The following is a 19,453-nucleotide window of genomic DNA, read 5'->3' on the forward strand; positions in this document are numbered from 1 at the left end:
TTCCCCTACCCCCCCCCCCCCAGAGCCCCCCCGGAGCCCTTGTCCAATCCATGGACAAGGGGCTCTTCCCCACCTCCGGTGCCCCAGAAGGAGGTGGGGGCAACGACTCCCTGGGGGGGGGGGGGGGGGTTCATGGTGGCATCTGGGAGTCCCCTTTAAGAAGGGGACCCCAGATGCCCACCCCCCTCCCAGGAGAAATGAGTATAGGGGTACAGTACCCTTTACCCATTTCCACAAAGGGTTAAATGAAATAGAAACACAACCACGAGAAAAGTATTTTATTATTCTAAATTAACCATAAATACTTACCTGTACCTTTAAAAAAGTTTCCCCACGCCAATATCCACGGTAAACGATCCAACGAACTGTATCCTCTTATGTTGCGATCTTCAATTAAGCAGAGAATGCGTCCTTTTGGACGCATAGCTGCCGGCTCCTGCTGTCTCTCCCCACCTCCTCACCTGTCACTCTCACCCAGCTTCACGTCCTGCTCAGGACGCATTCTCTGCTATAGTAACAGTTCTTTAATCATCCGGTTCTTTTTAATGAATCGGTTCTTTTTTTATGAATCGGCTCATTTTACTTTGAAACTTTAAAATTGATTTTCTCAAAAAGTATAAGGTCTTTTTGAAAAAAATTTTTTTCCTCTTGTTCCCACTTTTCCACTTAACATTCCCAACAATTTTGGTGTTTCTACTATGTAAGGGGACTTTGCTATTAACCGTTAAATTCAGCGGCCATTAAAGTCTATGGGGCGAACGCGAACCCCCAAAGTTCGCCTGGAACCGTTCGCCGGCGAACCGGAGCCGCAGCACTTTCTACCCTCGGCTTATACGGGAGTCAATCATTTTTTCTGGTTTCTGATGTAAATGTTGAGGGGTCGGCTTATATGCGAGTCAGCTTATATGCGAGTGTATATGGTAATAAAAAAACACACTGACCAAAGAGGTGAGGAGGATCCTGCGAGGTCACATAACATTATTGTTGGTCTTTTTTTTTTACAGAGTTTTCCTTCAGTGAAGTCTGGTGATCATGTGACCATCACAGTGCCCCCACCTCACATCCTAATTTCAGAGAATCAGAATAAGCAGAAGATTCTGGAAGTCACCAAGAAGATGATGGAGCTGCTGACAGGAGAGGTGAGTGTTGCTTGGAATTATGGGACATTTTCCAATCACAACAAGGGGTGTGTCTGGATGGTGACACTATTATTATGTGTGTCAGGTTCCTATCAGTTATCAGGATGTCAGTGTCTATTTCTCCATGGAGGAGTGGCAGTATATAGAAGGACACAAGGACCTCTACAAGAACACCATGATGGAGAATCAGCCGCACCTCACATCACCGGGTAAGAGATGTAAAGGAGAGACCAGAACGGAGGGTTACCTAGATCCCCCTCATCTGATAATCACATGGTGACAATGGATGCGATCCAATTCACTTTTTATTCTACGTTTTCTCCTAGGAGATAACTTTACATCTTCTGTTTAAAATAACTTTTGCACTTTGCAATTGAAAAAGTTCCAAAAAGTAGGTGAAAAAGTACCATCAAGATTATTCTGAGTATTTTATTGCTTGCTGGTGGCTTTAACCACTTCCCCTCCCCGGGGACGAGTAACTACATCCCTGCATAATCCCATATCTCCTTGCAGGGCCAGGGATGTAGCTACTACATCCTTCCCCACCGAACACTCCCACTAACCCATGTGCTCATTACCGCCGCCAATCGTTAGTCGGGAGATCAATGAATGGGAACACAGTTCCCATTCATTGGTCTAAGTACCCATGTGAATGACCGCCTCAATCCATGAGATGGCGCCATCATTCACAAAAGCCGATATTTGCACCCAGGGATGGGACGCGTTCCACCACTCACTACCGCACGTCCTCCTTCTGGCTGAAGGATGAAGTGTGAAGTGCGGTAGTGAGTGGTGTGACGCATCCCTTCAATCATAGCTATGACTAAGGAGCCATCTGCTCCGATACGCGTGAGCTTTTATCTGTAGCTGTAATGCTGGATTGAACAATAAAGACATTTCTACTTTCAAATCATCTGGTGCAGCGGGTTCCCCTTTTTCTGGTTGCTGAGAAAAAAATGCACCTTTATTTCCAAATAAAATATTGGTGCCATACATTGTACTTAGGAAAAATATTAAATGTTGCAATAACCGGGACAAATGGGCAAATAAAATGTGTGGGTTTTAATTACAGTAGCATTTATTATTTTAAAACTATAATTGCCGAAAACTGAGAAATATGGATTTTTTTTCCATTTTTTTTTTTATTTTTCCTGTTAAAACACATTTAGAATAAAATAGTTCTTAGCAGAAAGTACCCCCAAAAGAAAGCCTAATTGGTGGCGAAAAAAAACAAGATATAGATTGTTTTGTTGTTGTAAGTAGTAATAAAGTTATAGGCGAATGAATGGAAGGAGCACTGACAGGTGATAATTGCTCTGCTTTTTTAAGGGAAAAAACCATTGGAGGTGAAGTGGTTAAAACACATTTTATTTATAACCAGCTGATGGCCCGGCATTGCCTGGGAATGTATTTGGTTGCTGTTGTCTCTGCCTACTTTGTCTAACCTTGACACACAGTCACTCAATGATCAGGCTTATGAACTTTGGGGTCCTTGGCATCAATAATTTGTATTTTCCCATTGAAATTAAATAAATCTGATTGGTTGTTTGTGGCTCCACCCCTTTTCTGAATTTGAACCCCAATCACCCAATGACCGATTGTACCAGGTTTGAGGCCTGTGCCATTAACAGTGCAAGAATGGCAGTGATTTATATTTTCCCCTTGAAAATCAATAGGTGAATCTTGATTGGCTTTTGTAGGCTCCACCCACTTTTCTGAATATTAATCCCAGACACCTAGTGACCAACTGTGCACAGTTTGAGAACGCTGCCATTAACAGTGTAATAATGGCTGCAGTTTACATTTTGCCAGTGAAATTTGTTTTTGGCTCCATCCATTTATGTAACCTTGACACACAGTCACTCAACGACCAAATTTATGAGCTTTCATGTTTATGACATCAAAAATGAGTTTATCCACCAAACAAATCTGATTGGTTGTTTGTGGCTTCACCCCCTTTCTGATTTTGCACCCATCGCCCAATGACCAACTGTACTAGGTTTGAGGCCTCTGCTATTAACAGTGTAAGAATGGCAACAATTTAAATATACACTTTGAAAATCAATAGGTGAATTTTGATTGGCTGTTGTAGGCCCCACCCACTTTTCTGAATATTAATCCCATTCACCCAATGAAAAACTGTCTGAAGTTTAAGAACCCCGCCGTTAAGAATGTAAGAACGGCTGCAGTTTACATTTTCTGTGTGAAATGTTTTTTGGCTCCTTCCAATTTTTGCACTTTTGACTCAATGACCAAGTTTGTGAGCTTTCAGGTTCCTGGCATCTAAAATGTGTGAAGGGAAGCAGTTTATCCAGCAAAATAATCTGATCAGCTGTTTATGGTTCCAACCCTTTAGTGAATTCGAACCCCAGTCACCCAATGACTGAGTGTACCAGGTTTGAGGCCAGTTTAACAATGGCAGCAGTTTAAATATTCCCCTTGAAAATCAATAGGTGAATTTTGATTGGCCGTTGTAGGCTCCACCCACTTTCCTGAATATTAATCCCAGTCACCCAGTGACCAAGTGTGTCAAGTTTGAAAACCCTGCAACGAACAGTCTAAGAATGGATTCAGTTTATATTTTGCCATTGAAAATGAATCGCTCAGATTTGATTGGCTGTTTTATAGAACTTTCCCACTTTCCCCAAATTTCTGACCTTGGTCACCAAGTGATCAACTGTGCCAATTTGGGGACTCTGGTTTTATTGCTGTGAGGATGGCAGCCTTTCACATTTTTTTCCATTGTTGTGAATGGGTGAAATCGGATTGGCCGTTTGTAGCTCCGCCAAGGTGTGCAGGGGGGCCGCGAGACCTCCAGAACCTATCATCCCAGGTAGTAAGGGATCTGTATACCAAGTTTCATTGAAATTGGTCAAGGTGTTTTCGAGTGATCGCGGCTCATACACACACACATGCGATTTTATACACAGTATACAGATATAAAAATCACCTAGGAAAAAACGTTGGAGAAAAAGTGAATTGGATTGGGCCCAATTAATTCAGTGTGTTTGTTCCCTACAGAGGGATCCAGTAACAGGAACCCACCAGAGAGATGTACAGGTCCTCTATGTTCCCGGGGTTGTCCGCAGGAAGATCACATCACCCTTCACCAATATTGGGTAGGCGGGGCTGAGGGTCATCAGAGACACCAGACTGTGGGAGAGTCTTGTTTATGCTCTTATCTGTGTTACGTGTTATATTAACTCTAATTTTGTGCTATTAGGATGGAGAACTGAGACACGTGGATGTTGTGGTGGGAGAGGAGGAAGAAGAGACATATGTGAGGAGTGACTACCAGTCTATGGAGGAGGGTGACATGATCGGGACAAGTAAAGAGGAGGACACTGTTACAGAGGACAGAGCAGGTGAGTAATCAGCAGTAAATGCCGAATAATGTGTATCTGTATTGCTGGTATGACTGTCACTGCTCACAGACTGGCCATATTAGGTGTTTAGAGAGACAAATGTAAAAGAAACCGAGAGCCAAATCTGGTGTAGTAGTTTTGCAAAAATGGGATAATAGTAAGTTCAAAGTTATACTCACAAGTCAGGGTTACCACATAGGCAACCACTGCTACAGCAGGTGGGGAGAATTGTCACCTGACCCCACTCAGGTTTAAAAAGTCGCTCTCTATAGATAGGAAAAAATGGGGATACACCCCTTCACCAAGGGTGGACTAAGATATTGGATAACAAGGATATTAGAGGCGCCAAACAAGTATAAAATAGGTTAAAATCCGTCTAAAAGGAGGGAAATGGGTGGATTCACCTCCCCCAGATATACAAATGACCAGGCTGATATAGCCGTAAGATCTATAAATATGTTTATTAAAACAATTCTCCAATAGTGATGCAACGCGTTTCATGGGCAAACATCCCGCTTCATCAGGCAATGTAATAAGGAGAACAAGGGGGGGGGGGGGGGGGGGGAGAGAGACAAAAAAAGGAAGGGAGGGGAAAAAAACAAAATGGAAAAATTGATGCTAGAAGGTGCTCAATGTTTTCAACAGAAATTGTCATATTATGAAACAATCTTCATCTTAAACTGTCTTATTATGATCTTAATAATATTGTCTAAATTATTATGTTACACCAATGGCCAAGCTTCTGCACCTCTGCCTTATGTACAAAATGTTCAGACCATGCCCACATATACATATATGCATATATACACACCCAACCCTATACACATACTCGTCTATGCATATGTGTGGCTCCCAATAACCCCAAGACCAGTCTATTTAGTGCAGTTACCAGTACAATTATACCCATCATATGCCATATATAGTATATATAGTATCAACACTTCATGCACGGCGGTATGTATAATAAATGAAAGAAACAACCTCTGCAGCTTACCACATCCAGGTCAGTATATAGCCAGAGCGCCTCTATGGGGCTGGGAGACTGAATTCTAATCGAGCGGGCACGTCATTTCCGCCTCCGGCCCCTGTGCCCGCTCGATTAGAATTCTGGCGCCACTTTACACTATAAGAAGCGGACAAGCAGTCTCCCAGCTCCACAGAGGCGCTCTGGCTATATACTGACCTGGATGTGGTAAGCTGCAGAGGTTGTTTCTTTCATTTATTATACATACCGCCGTGCATGAAGTGTTGATACTATATATACTATATATGGCATATGATGGGTATAATTGTACTGGTAACTGCACTAAATAGACTGGTCTTGGGGTTATTGGGAGCCACACATATGCATAGATGAGTATGTGTATAGGGTTGGGTGTGTATATATGCATATATGTATATGTGGGCATGGTCTGAACATTTTGTACATAAGGCAGAGTTGCAGCAGCTTGGCCATTAGTGTAACATAATAATTTAGACAATATTATTAAGATCATAATAAGACAGTTTATGATGAAGATTGTTTCATAATATGACAATTTCTGTTAAAGCATTGAGCACCTTCTAGCATCAATTTTTCCATTTTGTTTTTTTTCCCCTCCCTTCCTTTTTTCGTCTCTTTTTCCCCTCCCCCCCCCCCCCCCCCCCCTTGTTCTCTCTTCCAGTGTTCTCCTTATTACATTGCCTGATGAAGCAGGATGTTTGCCCATGAAACGCGTTGCATCACTATTGGAGAATTGTTTTAATAAACATATTTATAGATCTTACGGCTATATCAGCCTGGTCATTTGTATATCTGGGGGAGGTGAATCCACCCATTTCCCTCCTTTTAGACGGATTTTAACCTATTTTATACTTGTTATCCAACATATTAGGTGTTTGTCTGCCTCATACTTTAACATGGAGCGATATTTTAACCCTTCACCCTCAAGTCAGGTGGGGCAGACCAGTCAATTATGCATTTTTACCATGTGGGAGACCCCCCCCCCCCCCCCCCATAAGAGAAATGAACCTGGCAGCCATTTTCCAGTCAGGCTGGAGTCAGTGGAGCTGTGCTGCTGATTGAGGGACAGAGAGACAGCTTGCTGACACTGTTCTGTGTTATTCAGGGCTGTGGAGCTGTCTGCCTGGAGCCAGTGTGGGGAGAGCTGTGCTGCTGATTGAGAGACAGAGAGAGATAGCTTGCTGGCACTGTACTGTGTTATTCAGTGCTGTGTAGCTGTGTGCCTGGAGTCAGTGTAGGGAGAGCTGTGCTGCTGATTGAGGGACAGAGAGACAGCTTGCTGACAGTGTTCTGTGTTGTTCAGTGCTGTGTAGCTGTGTACCTGGAGTCAGTGTAGGGAGAGCTGTGCTGCTGATTGAGGGACAGAGAGATAGCTTGCAGACAGTGTTCTGTGTTATTCAGTGCTATGTAGCTGTGTGCCTGGAGTCAGTGTAGGGAGAGCTGTGCTGCTGATTGAGGGACAGAGAGATAGCTTGCTGACACTGTTCTGTGTTATTCAGTGCTGTGTAGCTGTGTGCCTGGAGTCAGTGTGGGGAGAGCTGTGCTGCTGATTGAGGGACAGAGAGATAGCTTGCTGGCACTGTTCTGTGTTATTCAGTGCTGTGTAGCTGTGTGCCTGGAGTCAGTGTAGGGAGAGCTGTGCTACTGATTGAGGGACAGAGAGAGATAGCTTGCTGACAGTGTTCTGTGTTATTCAGTGCTGTGTAGCTGTGTGCCTGGAGTCAGTGTAGGGAGAGCTGTGCTGCTGATTGAGGGACAGAGAGATAGCTTACTGACACTGTTCTGTGTTATTCAGGGCTGTGTAGCTGTGTGCCTGGAGTCAGTGTAGGGAGAGCTGTGCTGCTGATTGAGGGACAGAGAGAGATAGCTTGCTGACAGTGTTCTGTGTTATTCAGTGCTGTGTAGCTGTGTGCCTGGAGCCAGTGTGGGGAGAGCTGTGCTGCTGATTGAGGGACAGAGAGAGATAGCTTGCTGACAGTGTTCTGTGTTATTCAGTGCTGTGTAGCTGTGTGCCTGGAGCCAATGTAGGGAGAGCTGTGCTGATGATTGAGGGACAGAGAGAGATAGCTTGCTGACAGTGTTCTGTGTTATTCAGTGCTGTGTAGCTGTGTGCCTGGAGTCAGTGTAGGGGGAGCTGTGCTGCTGATTGAGGGACAGAGAGATAGCTTGCTGACAGTGTTCTGTGTTATTCAGTGCTGTGTAGCTGTTTGCCTGGAGTCAGTGTAGGGGGAGCTGTGCTGCTGATTGAGGGACAGAGAGAGATAGCTTGCTGACAGTGTTCTGTGTTATTCAGTGCTGTGTAGCTGTGTGCCTGGAGTCAGTGTAGGGAGAGCTGTGCAGCTGATTGAGGGACAGATAGTGATAGGTGTTCTCTATGTAATCCAGTGCTGTGTAGCTGTGTGTCTGGAGTCAGTGTAGGGAGAGCTGTGCTGCTGAGGGACAGATAGTGATAGGTGTTCTCTATGGAATTCAGTGCTGTGTAGCTGTGTGTCTGGAGTCAGTGTAGGGAGAGCTGTGCTGCTGATTGAGGGACAGATAGTGATAGGTGTTCTCTATGGAATCCAGTGCTGTGTAGCTGTGTGCCTGGAGTCAGTGTAGGGAGAGCTGTGCTGCTGATTGAGGGACAGAGAGATAGCTTGCCGACAGTGTTCTGTGTTATTCAGTGCTGTGTAGCTGTGTGCCTGGAGTCAGTGTAGGGAGAGCTGTGCTGCTGATTGAGGGACAGAGAGATAGCTTGCTGACAGTGTTCTGTGTTATTCAGTGCTGTGTAGCTGTGTGCCTGGAGTCAGTGTAGGGAGAGCAGTGCTGCTGATTAAGGGACAGAGAGATATCTTGCTGACAGTGTTCTGTGTTATTCAGTGCTGTGTAGCTGTGTGCTTTCAGTCAGTGTAGGGAGAGCTGTGCTGCTGATTGAGGGACAGAGAGATAGCTTGCTGACAGTGTTCTGTGTTATTCAGTGCTGTGTAGCTGTGTGCCTGGAGTCAGTGTAGGGAGAGCAGTGCTGCTGATTAAGGGACAGAGAGATAGCTTGCAGACAGTGTTCTGTGTTATTCAGTGCTGTGTAGCCGTGTGCCTGGAGTCATTGTAAGGGGAGCTGTGCTGATGATTGAGGGAGAGATAGATAGCAGCTCTGTATTATTCAGTGCTGTGTATTTTTGTTGTTGTTATTTGTTGTTTGTGGTGTAGCTTATATACATCACCTGTTTAGTATAGTGTAGTATGTGGCTGCATCACTGTTACAGCCAGTCACTGTGCTAATATAAAGTGATTGAGTGGCCATATTGTATTGTAAAATTTTTGTGTCTCCTGACATTGGCCTCAATTCTGGTAGCTGTGTGAGGTAAATATTTTTTTGTAGGTAAAATACCTCAGGAGGTATTTACCTCTTTATATAGCAATTCTGAAAGATTTTTCTCCATTTCTGAACATGAGGTAAAACATGAGGTAAAACATGAGGTAAAACATGAGGTAAATGCATAAAGTGAGGTAAAACATGAGGTATTTCAGCGGTAAGCATGCAGTAAATAAATAACAGTAGTCTTTAATAGTCTTCCAGTCTTCCATAAGTTAGGATTTGGATTTGTCTTCCATAAGTTTGGAAGATTTTTTTGTTTTTTTGTTTTTTTTAGGGAGGAAGGTGTATTTGATTATGTAGCAACCTATGAAAAGTATAATTATAGACATCCCTTATTAAAAAATAAATAAACAGTAAATATTTGGAGTTTTATTTCTACAATTCTTTTCTATTACACAACCTGAATAGGAACGACAATAAACAGCAATAGGAACTCCACTAAAAACTGCAAACTGCATACAAATTGACTTTACCTCCAGGTACAGGCAGGTCTTAAACTGATCGGTAAATTATGTGCTAACCTGCCCCCTAATTTCCATGAGAATAACTATTTTTGGTAAATTACCTCATGAATTACCTCATAATTTACCTCATGAGGTAAAACATGACTAAAACCTACCAGAATTGCTAAATGTCATTACCTCAGGAGGTAAATTACCTCACATGAGGTAATTTGTTTGATAACCCTACCAGAACTGAGGCCATTGTCATAAAAAGCATTTCACATCACTGTGGAGCTTGTACTGCAGAGTTAGGCCCACAGTGCACAAGCAGAATATTTTGTGTATATGCCAAAGTATATGCCTCTGCTACAGTTGCTGCAAATAACAGTTTTTAAGCAGGTAAACGCAGCGGCCATTGTGTTGACTGACTGTTATGAGCACAACTTTCTACAGTTTTCTGTCAGGCTGATAACTCTGAGATGGTGGAAATTATATGCTAATTATATGCAAAGTTACACAGATGCTGCATCTGGCCCATTTCCAATCAGCATCATCTTTGCATAATTTTGGAATTATCTGCAGCTCACTGACCCTCCCTAATAATAACTGTTCCTCTACTCAGAATTCTCTAACAGGAAGTGATGATGTTTCTCTATTTGCAGGGCGGAGTCCCGGCATCAGGAACCTCTCAGAGACTCGTCTCTCTGTATCCACAGACTGTACAACGGATGATGATGTCACTGGACAAGAGTCTCCTGCAGATATCCTGGTGACCCCAAATATTCCCCCAGACTCTCCTCACCTGTCTAACCCTGAGGGGCCTCCTACCCAGCACAGCTCTCCCCCTGCTGGAGGATCTTATTCATGTTCCTCGTGTGGGAAATGTTTTGTACAGAAATCACTTCTTGTCAGACATGAGAAATCTCACACCGGGGAGAAGCCTTATTCATGTTCAGAGTGTGGAAAATGTTTTGGATGGAAATCACAACTTGTCAGTCATGAGAGATCTCACACTGGTGAGAAGCCCTATTCATGTTCAGAGTGTGGGAAATGTTTTGGTGGTAAATCAAACCTTGTCATACATGAGAGATCGCACACTGGTGAGAAGCCCTATTCATGTGCTGAGTGTGGGAAGTGTTTTGGACAGAAATCAATCCTTATCACACATGAGAGAGCTCACACTGGTGAGAAGCCCTATTCCTGTGCTGAGTGTGGGAAATGTTTTGGACAGAAACAAAACCTTATCATACATGAGAGATTGCACACTGGTGAGAAGCCCTATTCATGTAATGAGTGTGGGAAATGTTTTGGGCACAAAGCACACTTCTTAACCCATGAGAGATCTCACACTGGTGAGAAGCCCTATTCATGTGCAGAGTGTGGGAAATGTTTTGGATGGAAATCAGGCCTTGTCAGTCATGAGAGATTGCACACTGGTGAGAAGCCCTATCCATGTGCTGAGTGTGGGAAATGTTTTGGACGGAAATCAGAACTTGTCAGTCATGAGAGATTGCACACTGGTGAGAAGCCCTATTCATGTGCTGAGTGTGGGAAATGTTTTGGATGGAAATCAGGCCTTGTCAGTCATGAGAGATTGCACACTGGTGAGAAGCCCTATCCATGTGCTGAGTGTGGGAAATGTTTTGGATGGAAAGCAGGCCTTGTCAGTCATGAGAGATCTCACACTGGTGAGAAGCCCTATTCATGTGCTGAGTGTGGGAAATGTTTTGTTCAGAAGGCAGACCTTGTCAAACATGAGAGATCTCACACTGGTGAGAAGCCCTATTCATGTGCTGAGTGTGGGAAATGTTTTGTTCAGAAGTCAGACCTTGTCAAACATGAGAGCTCTCACACTGGTGAGAAGCCCTATTCATGTGCTGAGTGTGGGAAATTTTTTGGACGGAAAGCACACCTTTTAACCCATGAGAGATCTCACACTGGTGAGAAGCCCTATTCATGTGCTGAGTGTGGGAAATGTTTTGCTCAGAAGTCAGACCTTGTCAAGCATGAGAGATCTCACACTGGTGTGAAGCCCTATTCATGTGCTGAGTGTGGGAAGTGTTTTGGACGGAAATCAAACCTTATCACACATGAGAGAGCTCACACTGGTGAGAAGCCCTATTCCTGTGCCGAGTGTGGGAAATGTTTTGGACAGAAAGAATACCTTATTATACATGAGAGATTGCACACTGGTGAGAAGCCCTATTCATGTGCTCAGTGTGGGAAATGTTTTGGACAGAGATCACATCTTGTCAGACATGAGAGATCTCACAATTGTGAAAAGCCCTATTCATGTTCTGAGTGTGGGAAATGTTTTGCACATAAATCACTGCTTGTGAGACATTTGTGTTGAGTGTGGGAAATGATTTGGCAATAATCATTGTTTTCCAATGTTTCTTTTATTTCTTGCAAAGCGCGCATGGTAGCATTTTTACATTGAATCCTGCGGACTCTTTCATGCTGTTCAGTGCATTAGATTGTTGCTGCTCTTTGTCTATAGCAAACCCCTTCCACTCCTCCAGCAGTTGCATGCATTGCAGGCCTTTGTAAGCGCTGGTCCGTAGCGTACACCAGGCATTTTACAGGTTGGAGCATTGGCTGGTTGCACGCTCTGCTAACATATATTGTGTGTTTGAGAGTTTACTTGGCATTTAATAGGTATTTTGACAGAAAACCAAAGGAACCTTGAACCTTTCTTCTACTGTGCTGGGAGTATGGAGAGTGCTGTGCTGGCTCCCCTCAGCCCCCTGTAAGCCCCAATGCAGAGCAAATGAACAGACAGCAGTAACAGGGATAGAGATTCAATTACCTATTTGGTCATAGTGTCCTTATCTTATCCACCGGAAGCTCTCTGTTATTTGCATGCTTAGATAAGCTTGATACTGTAGCTAAGAAAAAATAACCTTCCCCCAGCTAGAGCTGCAGCGACTGGGACGTGCTCTATAGGCAGTAGTAGTGTTAGGGAGTCTTGCCCAAGCTCTCCTTATAAAATAGGTGCTGGCTTACTAAACAGGAAGAGCTGAGATTCGAATATAGGTCTTCTTCTATTTCAAAGGTAGAGCTCTTAACTAGTGTTGGGCGAACAGTGTTCGCCACTGTTCGGGTTCTGCAGAACATCACCCTGTTCGGGTGATGTTCGAGTTCGGCCGAACACCTGACGGTGCTCGGCCAAACCGTTCGGCCATATGGCCGAACTAAGAGCGCATGGCCGAACGTTCCCCGAACGTTCGGCTAGCGCTGTGATTGGCCGAACGGGTCACGTGGTTCGGACCCGAACGCGCTCTGATTGGCCGAACTGTCACGTGGTTCGGGTAAATAAATACCCGAACCACGTCATATCTCCGCCATTTGTCTGTGGGTTTAGCTTTGGGTAGGCAGGCAGGGTAGTTCGCGCTCCAGCCACGCTAGCCAGGGTCCCCCCCAGTCATTGTGTGTCGCTGCTGGGAACAGTAGTACACCGCTCGTTCAGCCACACTATATAGCATTCTGTGTACTGTTCTGTGTCTGCTGGGAACAGTAGTACACCGCTCGTTCAGCCACACTATATAGCATTCTGTGTACTGTTCTGTGTCTGCTGGGAACAGTAGTACACCGCTCGTTCAGCCACACTATATAGCATTCTGTGTACTGTTCTGTGTCTGCTGGGAACAGTGGTACACCGCTCGTTCAGCCACACTATATAGCATTCTGTGTACTGTTCTGTGTCTGCTGGGAACAGTAGTACACCGCTCGTTCAGCCACACTATATAGCATTCTGTGTACTGTTCTGTGTCTGCTGGGAACAGTAGTACACCGCTCGTTCAGCCACACTATATAGCATTCTGTGTACTGTTCTGTGTCTGCTGGGAACAGTAGTACACCGCTCGTTCAGCCACACTATATAGCATTCTGTGTACTGTTCTGTGTCTGCTGGGAACAGTGGTACGCCGCTCGTTCAGCCACACTATATAGCATTCTGTGTACTGTTCTGTGTCTGCTGGGAACAGTAGTACACCGCTCGTTCAGCCACACTATATAGCATTCTGTGTACTGTTTTGTGTCTGCTGGGAACAGTAGTACACCGCTCGTTCAGCCACACTATATAGCATTCTGTGTACTGTTCTGTGTCTGCTGGGAACAGTAGTACACCGCTCGTTCAGCCACACTATATAGCATTCTGTGTACTGTTCTGTGTCTGCTGGGAACAGTGGTACACCGCTCGTTCAGCCACACTATATAGCATTCTGTGTACTGTTCTGTGTCTGCTGGGAACAGTAGTACACCGCTCGTTCAGCCACACTATATAGCATTCTGTGTACTGTTCTGTGTCTGCTGGGAACAGTAGTACACCGCTCGTTCAGCCACACTATATAGCATTGTTTACTGACACTATATAGCAGACTATATAGCATTGTGTGTACACCGCTCAGCCAGACTATATACCATTGTTTACTGACACTCTGTGTACACCGCTCAGCCAGACTATATACCATTGTTTACTGCCACTCTGATTCTGCTGGGAACAGTAGTACACCGCTCGCTCAGCCAGACTATATACCATTGTTTACTGACACTATATAGCAGACTATATAGCATTGTGTGTACACCGCTCAGCCAGACTATATACCATTGTTTACTGACACTCTGTGTACACCGCTCAGCCAGACTATATACCATTGTTTACTGCCACTCTGATTCTGCTGGGAACAGTAGTACACCGCTCGCTCAGCCAGACTATATACCATTGTTTACTGACACTATATAGCAGACTATATAGCATTGTGTGTACACCGCTCAGCCAGACTATATACCATTGTTTACTGACACTCTGTGTACACCGCTCAGCCAGACTATATACCATTGTTTACTGCCACTCTGATTCTGCTGGGAACAGTAGTACACCGCTCGCTCAGCCAGACTATATACCATTGTTTACTGCCACTCTGATTCTGCTGGGAACAGTAGTACACCGCTCGCTCAGCCAGACTATATACCATTGTTTACTGACACTATATAGCAGACTATATAGCATTGTGTGTACACCGCTCAGCCAGACTATTTACCATTGTTTACTGCCACTCTGATTCTGCTGGGAACAGTAGTACACCGCTCGCTCATCCAGACTATATACCATTGTTTACTGCCACTCTGATTCTGCTGGGAACAGTAGTACACCGCTCGCTCAGCCAGACTATATACCATTGTTTACTGACACTATATAGCAGACTATATAGCATTGTGTGTACACCGCTCAGCCAGACTATATACCATTGTTTACTGACACTCTGTGTACACCGCTCAGCCAGACTATATACCATTGTTTACTGCCACTCTGATTCTGCTGGGAACAGTAGTACACCGCTCGCTCAGCCAGACTATATACCATTGTTTACTGACACTATATAGCAGACTATATAGCATTGTGTGTACACCGCTCAGCCAGACTATATACCATTGTTTACTGACACTCTGTGTACACCGCTCAGCCAGACTATATACCATTGTTTACTGCCACTCTGATTCTGCTGGGAACAGTAGTACACCGCTCGCTCAGCCAGACTATATACCATTGTTTACTGACACTCTGTGTACACCGCTCAGCCAGACTATATACCATTGTTTACTGCCACTCTGATTCTGCTGGGAACAGTAGTACACCGCTCGCTCAGCCAGACTATATAGCATTGTGTTTACTGCCACTCTGTGTACACCGCTCAGCCACACTATATAGCATTGCGTACTCTGCCAGTCAGTGTGTATATTGCTGGGATCAGTAATACTCCACTCACCGTCAACCACTATATGAGCTCAACATGAGTTCCCCAGAGACCTCCGCTGTGAGCAGCACTCCCAACAACAGCAACAGCCAACGCCCCACGCAAGCTATAACATCCACCCCAGCAGCCAGTGGTCAGCAGCAGCCCTCCCCGGAGGAGAACGTTGTGTCCATCAGTCCGTCGCCAGAGCGATTAATGAGGGCTGCCATTGAGGAGATGATGGGGCCTGATGTGGAGGAGGAGGTCTGGCTCAGGCCAGCATCCCAAGTTAATGTTGAGGACGATGAGGGGTCTGTGTCTGGGGATGTTGGGGTGGCAGAGGTGGTGGGTGGGTCAGACTCAGGAGAAGAGTTGTATGATGAGGATGATGATCGGGACCATCTGTATGTGCCTCAGAGTCCGACCCCGGAAAACATGTTGTATCGTGTGTTTAGGTACTAAAATCTGCGATCCCTCCCAGTAGTGTTGGGCGAACAGTGTTTGCCACTGTTCGGGTTCTGCAGAACATCACCCTGTTCGGGGTGACTATATAGCAGACTATATAGCATTGTGTTTAATGCCACTCTGTGTACACGGCTCAGCCACACTATATAGCATTGTGTTTACTTCCACTCTGTGTCTGCTGGGAACAGTAGTACACCGCTCACCCGCCACTGTATAGCATTGTGCTCTGTGTCACTGCTGACAATAGTGGTACACCGCTCACCCACCACTGTATAGCATTTCTGTACTGCCACTGTACTGCTGCCAGTCAGCGTGTACTTTAAGGATAAGTGAAATGAGGAAGAAATCCGGTGAAAGAGGGAGGGGCAAGGGAAGAGGTGTTTCCCCTGACGGTTCACGTACAGGCCACAGGGGAGCACCCAAGAAAACCCACTCAATACTGCCCATGTTGTCCAGGACAACAACCCTCACAGATCCAAAAGAACAGGACCAGATAATTACTTGGATGACCTCTCAAGCGTCCAGCAGTGGGTTAAGCAGCACCAGCACATCACGCACGAGGTCCGAGTCCTCAGCCAGTTAAAGTCTGGGCTTTCTTTGAAGACTGCACTGAGGATGTTACCATGGCGATTTGCAAGGTGTGCAAGACCCGCCTGAGCAGGGGGAAAAGTATTAACAACCTCTCCACCACCAGCATGAGCCGCCACATTCTATCCAAACATCCCACTCTTTGGGCAAACGCGGCAGGACAGGGTACCACCGTACCACCAGCAACACTGCCTCCCTTGGGTTCACCAGACTCACCACCAGACCCGCCTCAGCAGCAGCAGTAGCCCAGCCATTGCGTGGTTCACAACATTCACAAACATCAGACGATGCTGACACTGTCACTTTCCGGACTAGTGCTCTTGAGGTCTCCCAGTGTTCATCAAACACAACATAACATGTTGTGTTTGATAACATAACATAACACAACATAACAACATGTAGTGTGCATTGACATGCAATAAAGTTGAACGCAAGTTCATGCCTGTGGAGTGCCTCCTTCTACTAGAAATTGCATCACTGTGTGTAGCAGGGGCGGTGTACCTGCCTGGAGGAGTTGCACCGGCACTGACTCTCCCGAGGGATTGAGTCCAAACGAGTCAAGTTCAATCATCAACTGTTGGTTCATCAAACACAACAACCAACAGCCCTTCGGTGTGCAGCGCTACGGTTGAGTTGTCTGTCTCTGAGATGTTTGAGCACAAGAGGAAATTGCCAGCAAATGACCCCCGGGCCGTGGCAGTAACAGCCAGCCAGCATAGCCAAGCTTCTGGCCTGCGAAATGCTGCCATATCGAGTGGTGGAGACAAACAGCTTCAAGGGCATGATGTCAGTGGCCATCCCACGTTACGTGGTTCCCAGCCGCTACCACTTTGCGCGCTCTGCAGTGCCTGAGTTGCATGAGCACGTGGTCAGCTAAATAACCCGAAGCTTGAAGAATGTCGTTGCCTGCAAGGTTCACCTCACCACTGACACCTGGACGAGTGCGTTCGGCCAGGGTCGATACATCTCCCTTACCGCGCACTGGGTGAACCTTGTGGAGCCTGGCAGCGATTCCTCACCTGCTACGGCGCGGGTGTTGCCCACGCCGCAAACAGCTGCACCGCCGTCCCTCCCACTGGATAACAACAGCAGCACCTACCTCTCTGACTCCTTCTCCTCCAACGCATCTCAAAGCTGTACCTCATCCGGAAACGCTAACCCAGCACCAGCAGCAGTAGGATCGTGGAAGCAGTGCAGCACAGCTGTTGGCATGCGTCAGCAAGCGTTGCTGAAGCTGATCTGCCTTGGGGATAAGCAGCACACAGGGGAGGAAATTTGGAGGGGAATAAAGGAACAGACGGATTTGTGGCTGGCACCGCTGGACCTGAAACCGGGCATGAAGCTAGACACCTGGCACGAACTGGCAATGTACGCAATAGAGGTGCTGGCTTGCCCGGCAGCCAGCGTTATGTCGGAACGCTGTTTCAGTGCTGCCGGAGGCATCATCACAGATCGGCGTATCCGCCTCTCCACAGAAAATGCAGACCGTCTGACTCAAATTAAAATGAATCAATCCTGGATTGGAAACGACTACGCAACACTCCTGGACCCCAACCAAGTAACATGACCGATGAACATCTGGGATGGTTTAGCGTTTCCGGTCCCTGTTTATTGAACCTCTCATCTGTATTACATTTATGACTGCATGGCGGCAAAAAGCATTGCTGCTATATCCGCACGCTTTTTGTCCTCATGCAAGGCCTGGGTTGTTGTGTCTCACAAAGCGTGGCCTTCTCCTCCTGCGCCTCCTCCTGTTCCATCACGTGTGCTGCTGCTGCTGCTGCTGCTGGGTTACCGTTGCCGGTCCCTGTTTATGGAACTTCTTATCTTTATTACATTTATGACTACATGGCGGTACAAAGCATGCTATCCGCACGCTTTTTGTCCTCATGCAAGGCCTGGGTTGTTGTGTCTCACAAAGCGTGGCCTTCTCCTCCTGCGCCTCCTCCTGTTCCATCACGTGTGCTGCTGCTGCTGCTGCTGCTGCTGCTGGGTTACCGTTGCCGGTCCCTGTTTATGGAACCTCTTATCTTTATTACATTTATGACTACATGGCGGTACAAAGCATGCTATCCGCACGCTTTTTGTCCTCATGCAAGGCCTGGGTTGTTGTGTCTCACAAAGCGTGGCCTTCTCCTCCTGCGCCTCCTCCTGTTCCATCACGTGTGCTGCTGCTGCTGCTGCTGCTGCTGGGTTACCGTTGCCGGTCCCTGTTTATGGAACCTCTTATCTTTATTACATTTATGACTACATGGCGGTACAAAGCATGCTATCCGCACGCTTTTTGTCCTCATGCAAGGCCTGGGTTGTTGTGTCTCACAAAGCGTGGCCTTCTCCTCCTGCGCCTCCTCCTGTTCCATCACGTGTGCTGCTGCTGCTGCTGCTGCTGGGTTAGCGTTGCCGCGTGGTCCCTGTTTATTGAACCTCTTATCTTTATTACATTTATGACTACATGGCGGTACAAAGCATGCTATCCGCACGCTTTTTGTCCTCATGCAAGGCCTGGGTTGTTGTGTCTCACAAAGCGTGGCCTTCTCCTCCTGCGCCTCCTCCTGTTCCATCACGTGTGCTGCTGCTGGGTTAGCGTTGCCGCGTGGTCCCTGTTTATTGAACCACTTATCTTTATTACATTTATGACTGCATGGTGGTACAAAGCATGCTATCCGCACGCTTCTTGTCCTCATGCAAGGCCTGGGTTGTTGTGTCTCAAAGCGTGGCCTTCTCCTCCTGCGCCACCCTCCTCCTGTTCCATCACGTGTGCTGCTGCTGGGTTAGCGTTACCGGTCCCTTTTCCTGGAACCTCTTATATGTATTACATTTATGACTGCATGCCGACAAAAAGCATGTTACCTGTGCAAAGAAAACAGACATTTCCCGCATTTAAAAGACAGTTTTCCCTTTGAAACTTTAAAATCGATTTTCTCAAAAACTATAAGCTCTTTTTGCTAAATTTTTTTTCCTCTTGTACCCACTCCCAAGGTGCACATACCCTGTAAATTTGGGGTATGTAGCATGTAAGGAGGCTTTACAAAGCACAAAAGTTCGGGTCCCCATTGACTTCCATTATGTTCGGAGTTCGGGTCGAACACCCGAACATCGCGGCCATGTTCGGCCTGTTCGGCCCGAACCCGAACATCTAGATGTTCGCCCAACACGTCTTAACCAGTACACTATCCAGCCGCTAGGGTAGTGTATATTTGAGGCATTAACTTTTGGCATTTTTTTTATCACTGGGTGTTACCACCCCCTTTAAGAACACATAAAGTAACATCACATCAGTAAAATACAATAACCTGTGCAAAAGTATTTTGCATGAAAACAGGGAACTAAATATTCAGCAGTTTCATACTCCTGTGAGAC

General features: G+C 46.0%; 1 protein-coding gene across 1 annotated transcript; it reads left to right on the forward strand.

Moving 5' to 3' along the window:
• Positions 1-9,000: 9,000 nt before the first annotated feature.
• LOC137537197 (zinc finger protein 84-like) lies at positions 9,001-11,658 on the forward strand. The gene is made up of 2 exons (XM_068259306.1): positions 9,001-9,016; positions 10,097-11,658. Exons 1-2 carry the CDS (start codon positions 9,001-9,003, stop codon positions 11,656-11,658), a joined length of 1,578 nt encoding a protein of 525 aa, XP_068115407.1.
• Positions 11,659-19,453: the final 7,795 nt, after the last annotated feature.

The sequence above is a fragment of the Hyperolius riggenbachi genome, chromosome 10 (genome assembly GCF_040937935.1).
Source record: "Hyperolius riggenbachi isolate aHypRig1 chromosome 10, aHypRig1.pri, whole genome shotgun sequence".
NCBI lineage: Eukaryota > Metazoa > Chordata > Amphibia > Anura > Hyperoliidae > Hyperolius > Hyperolius riggenbachi.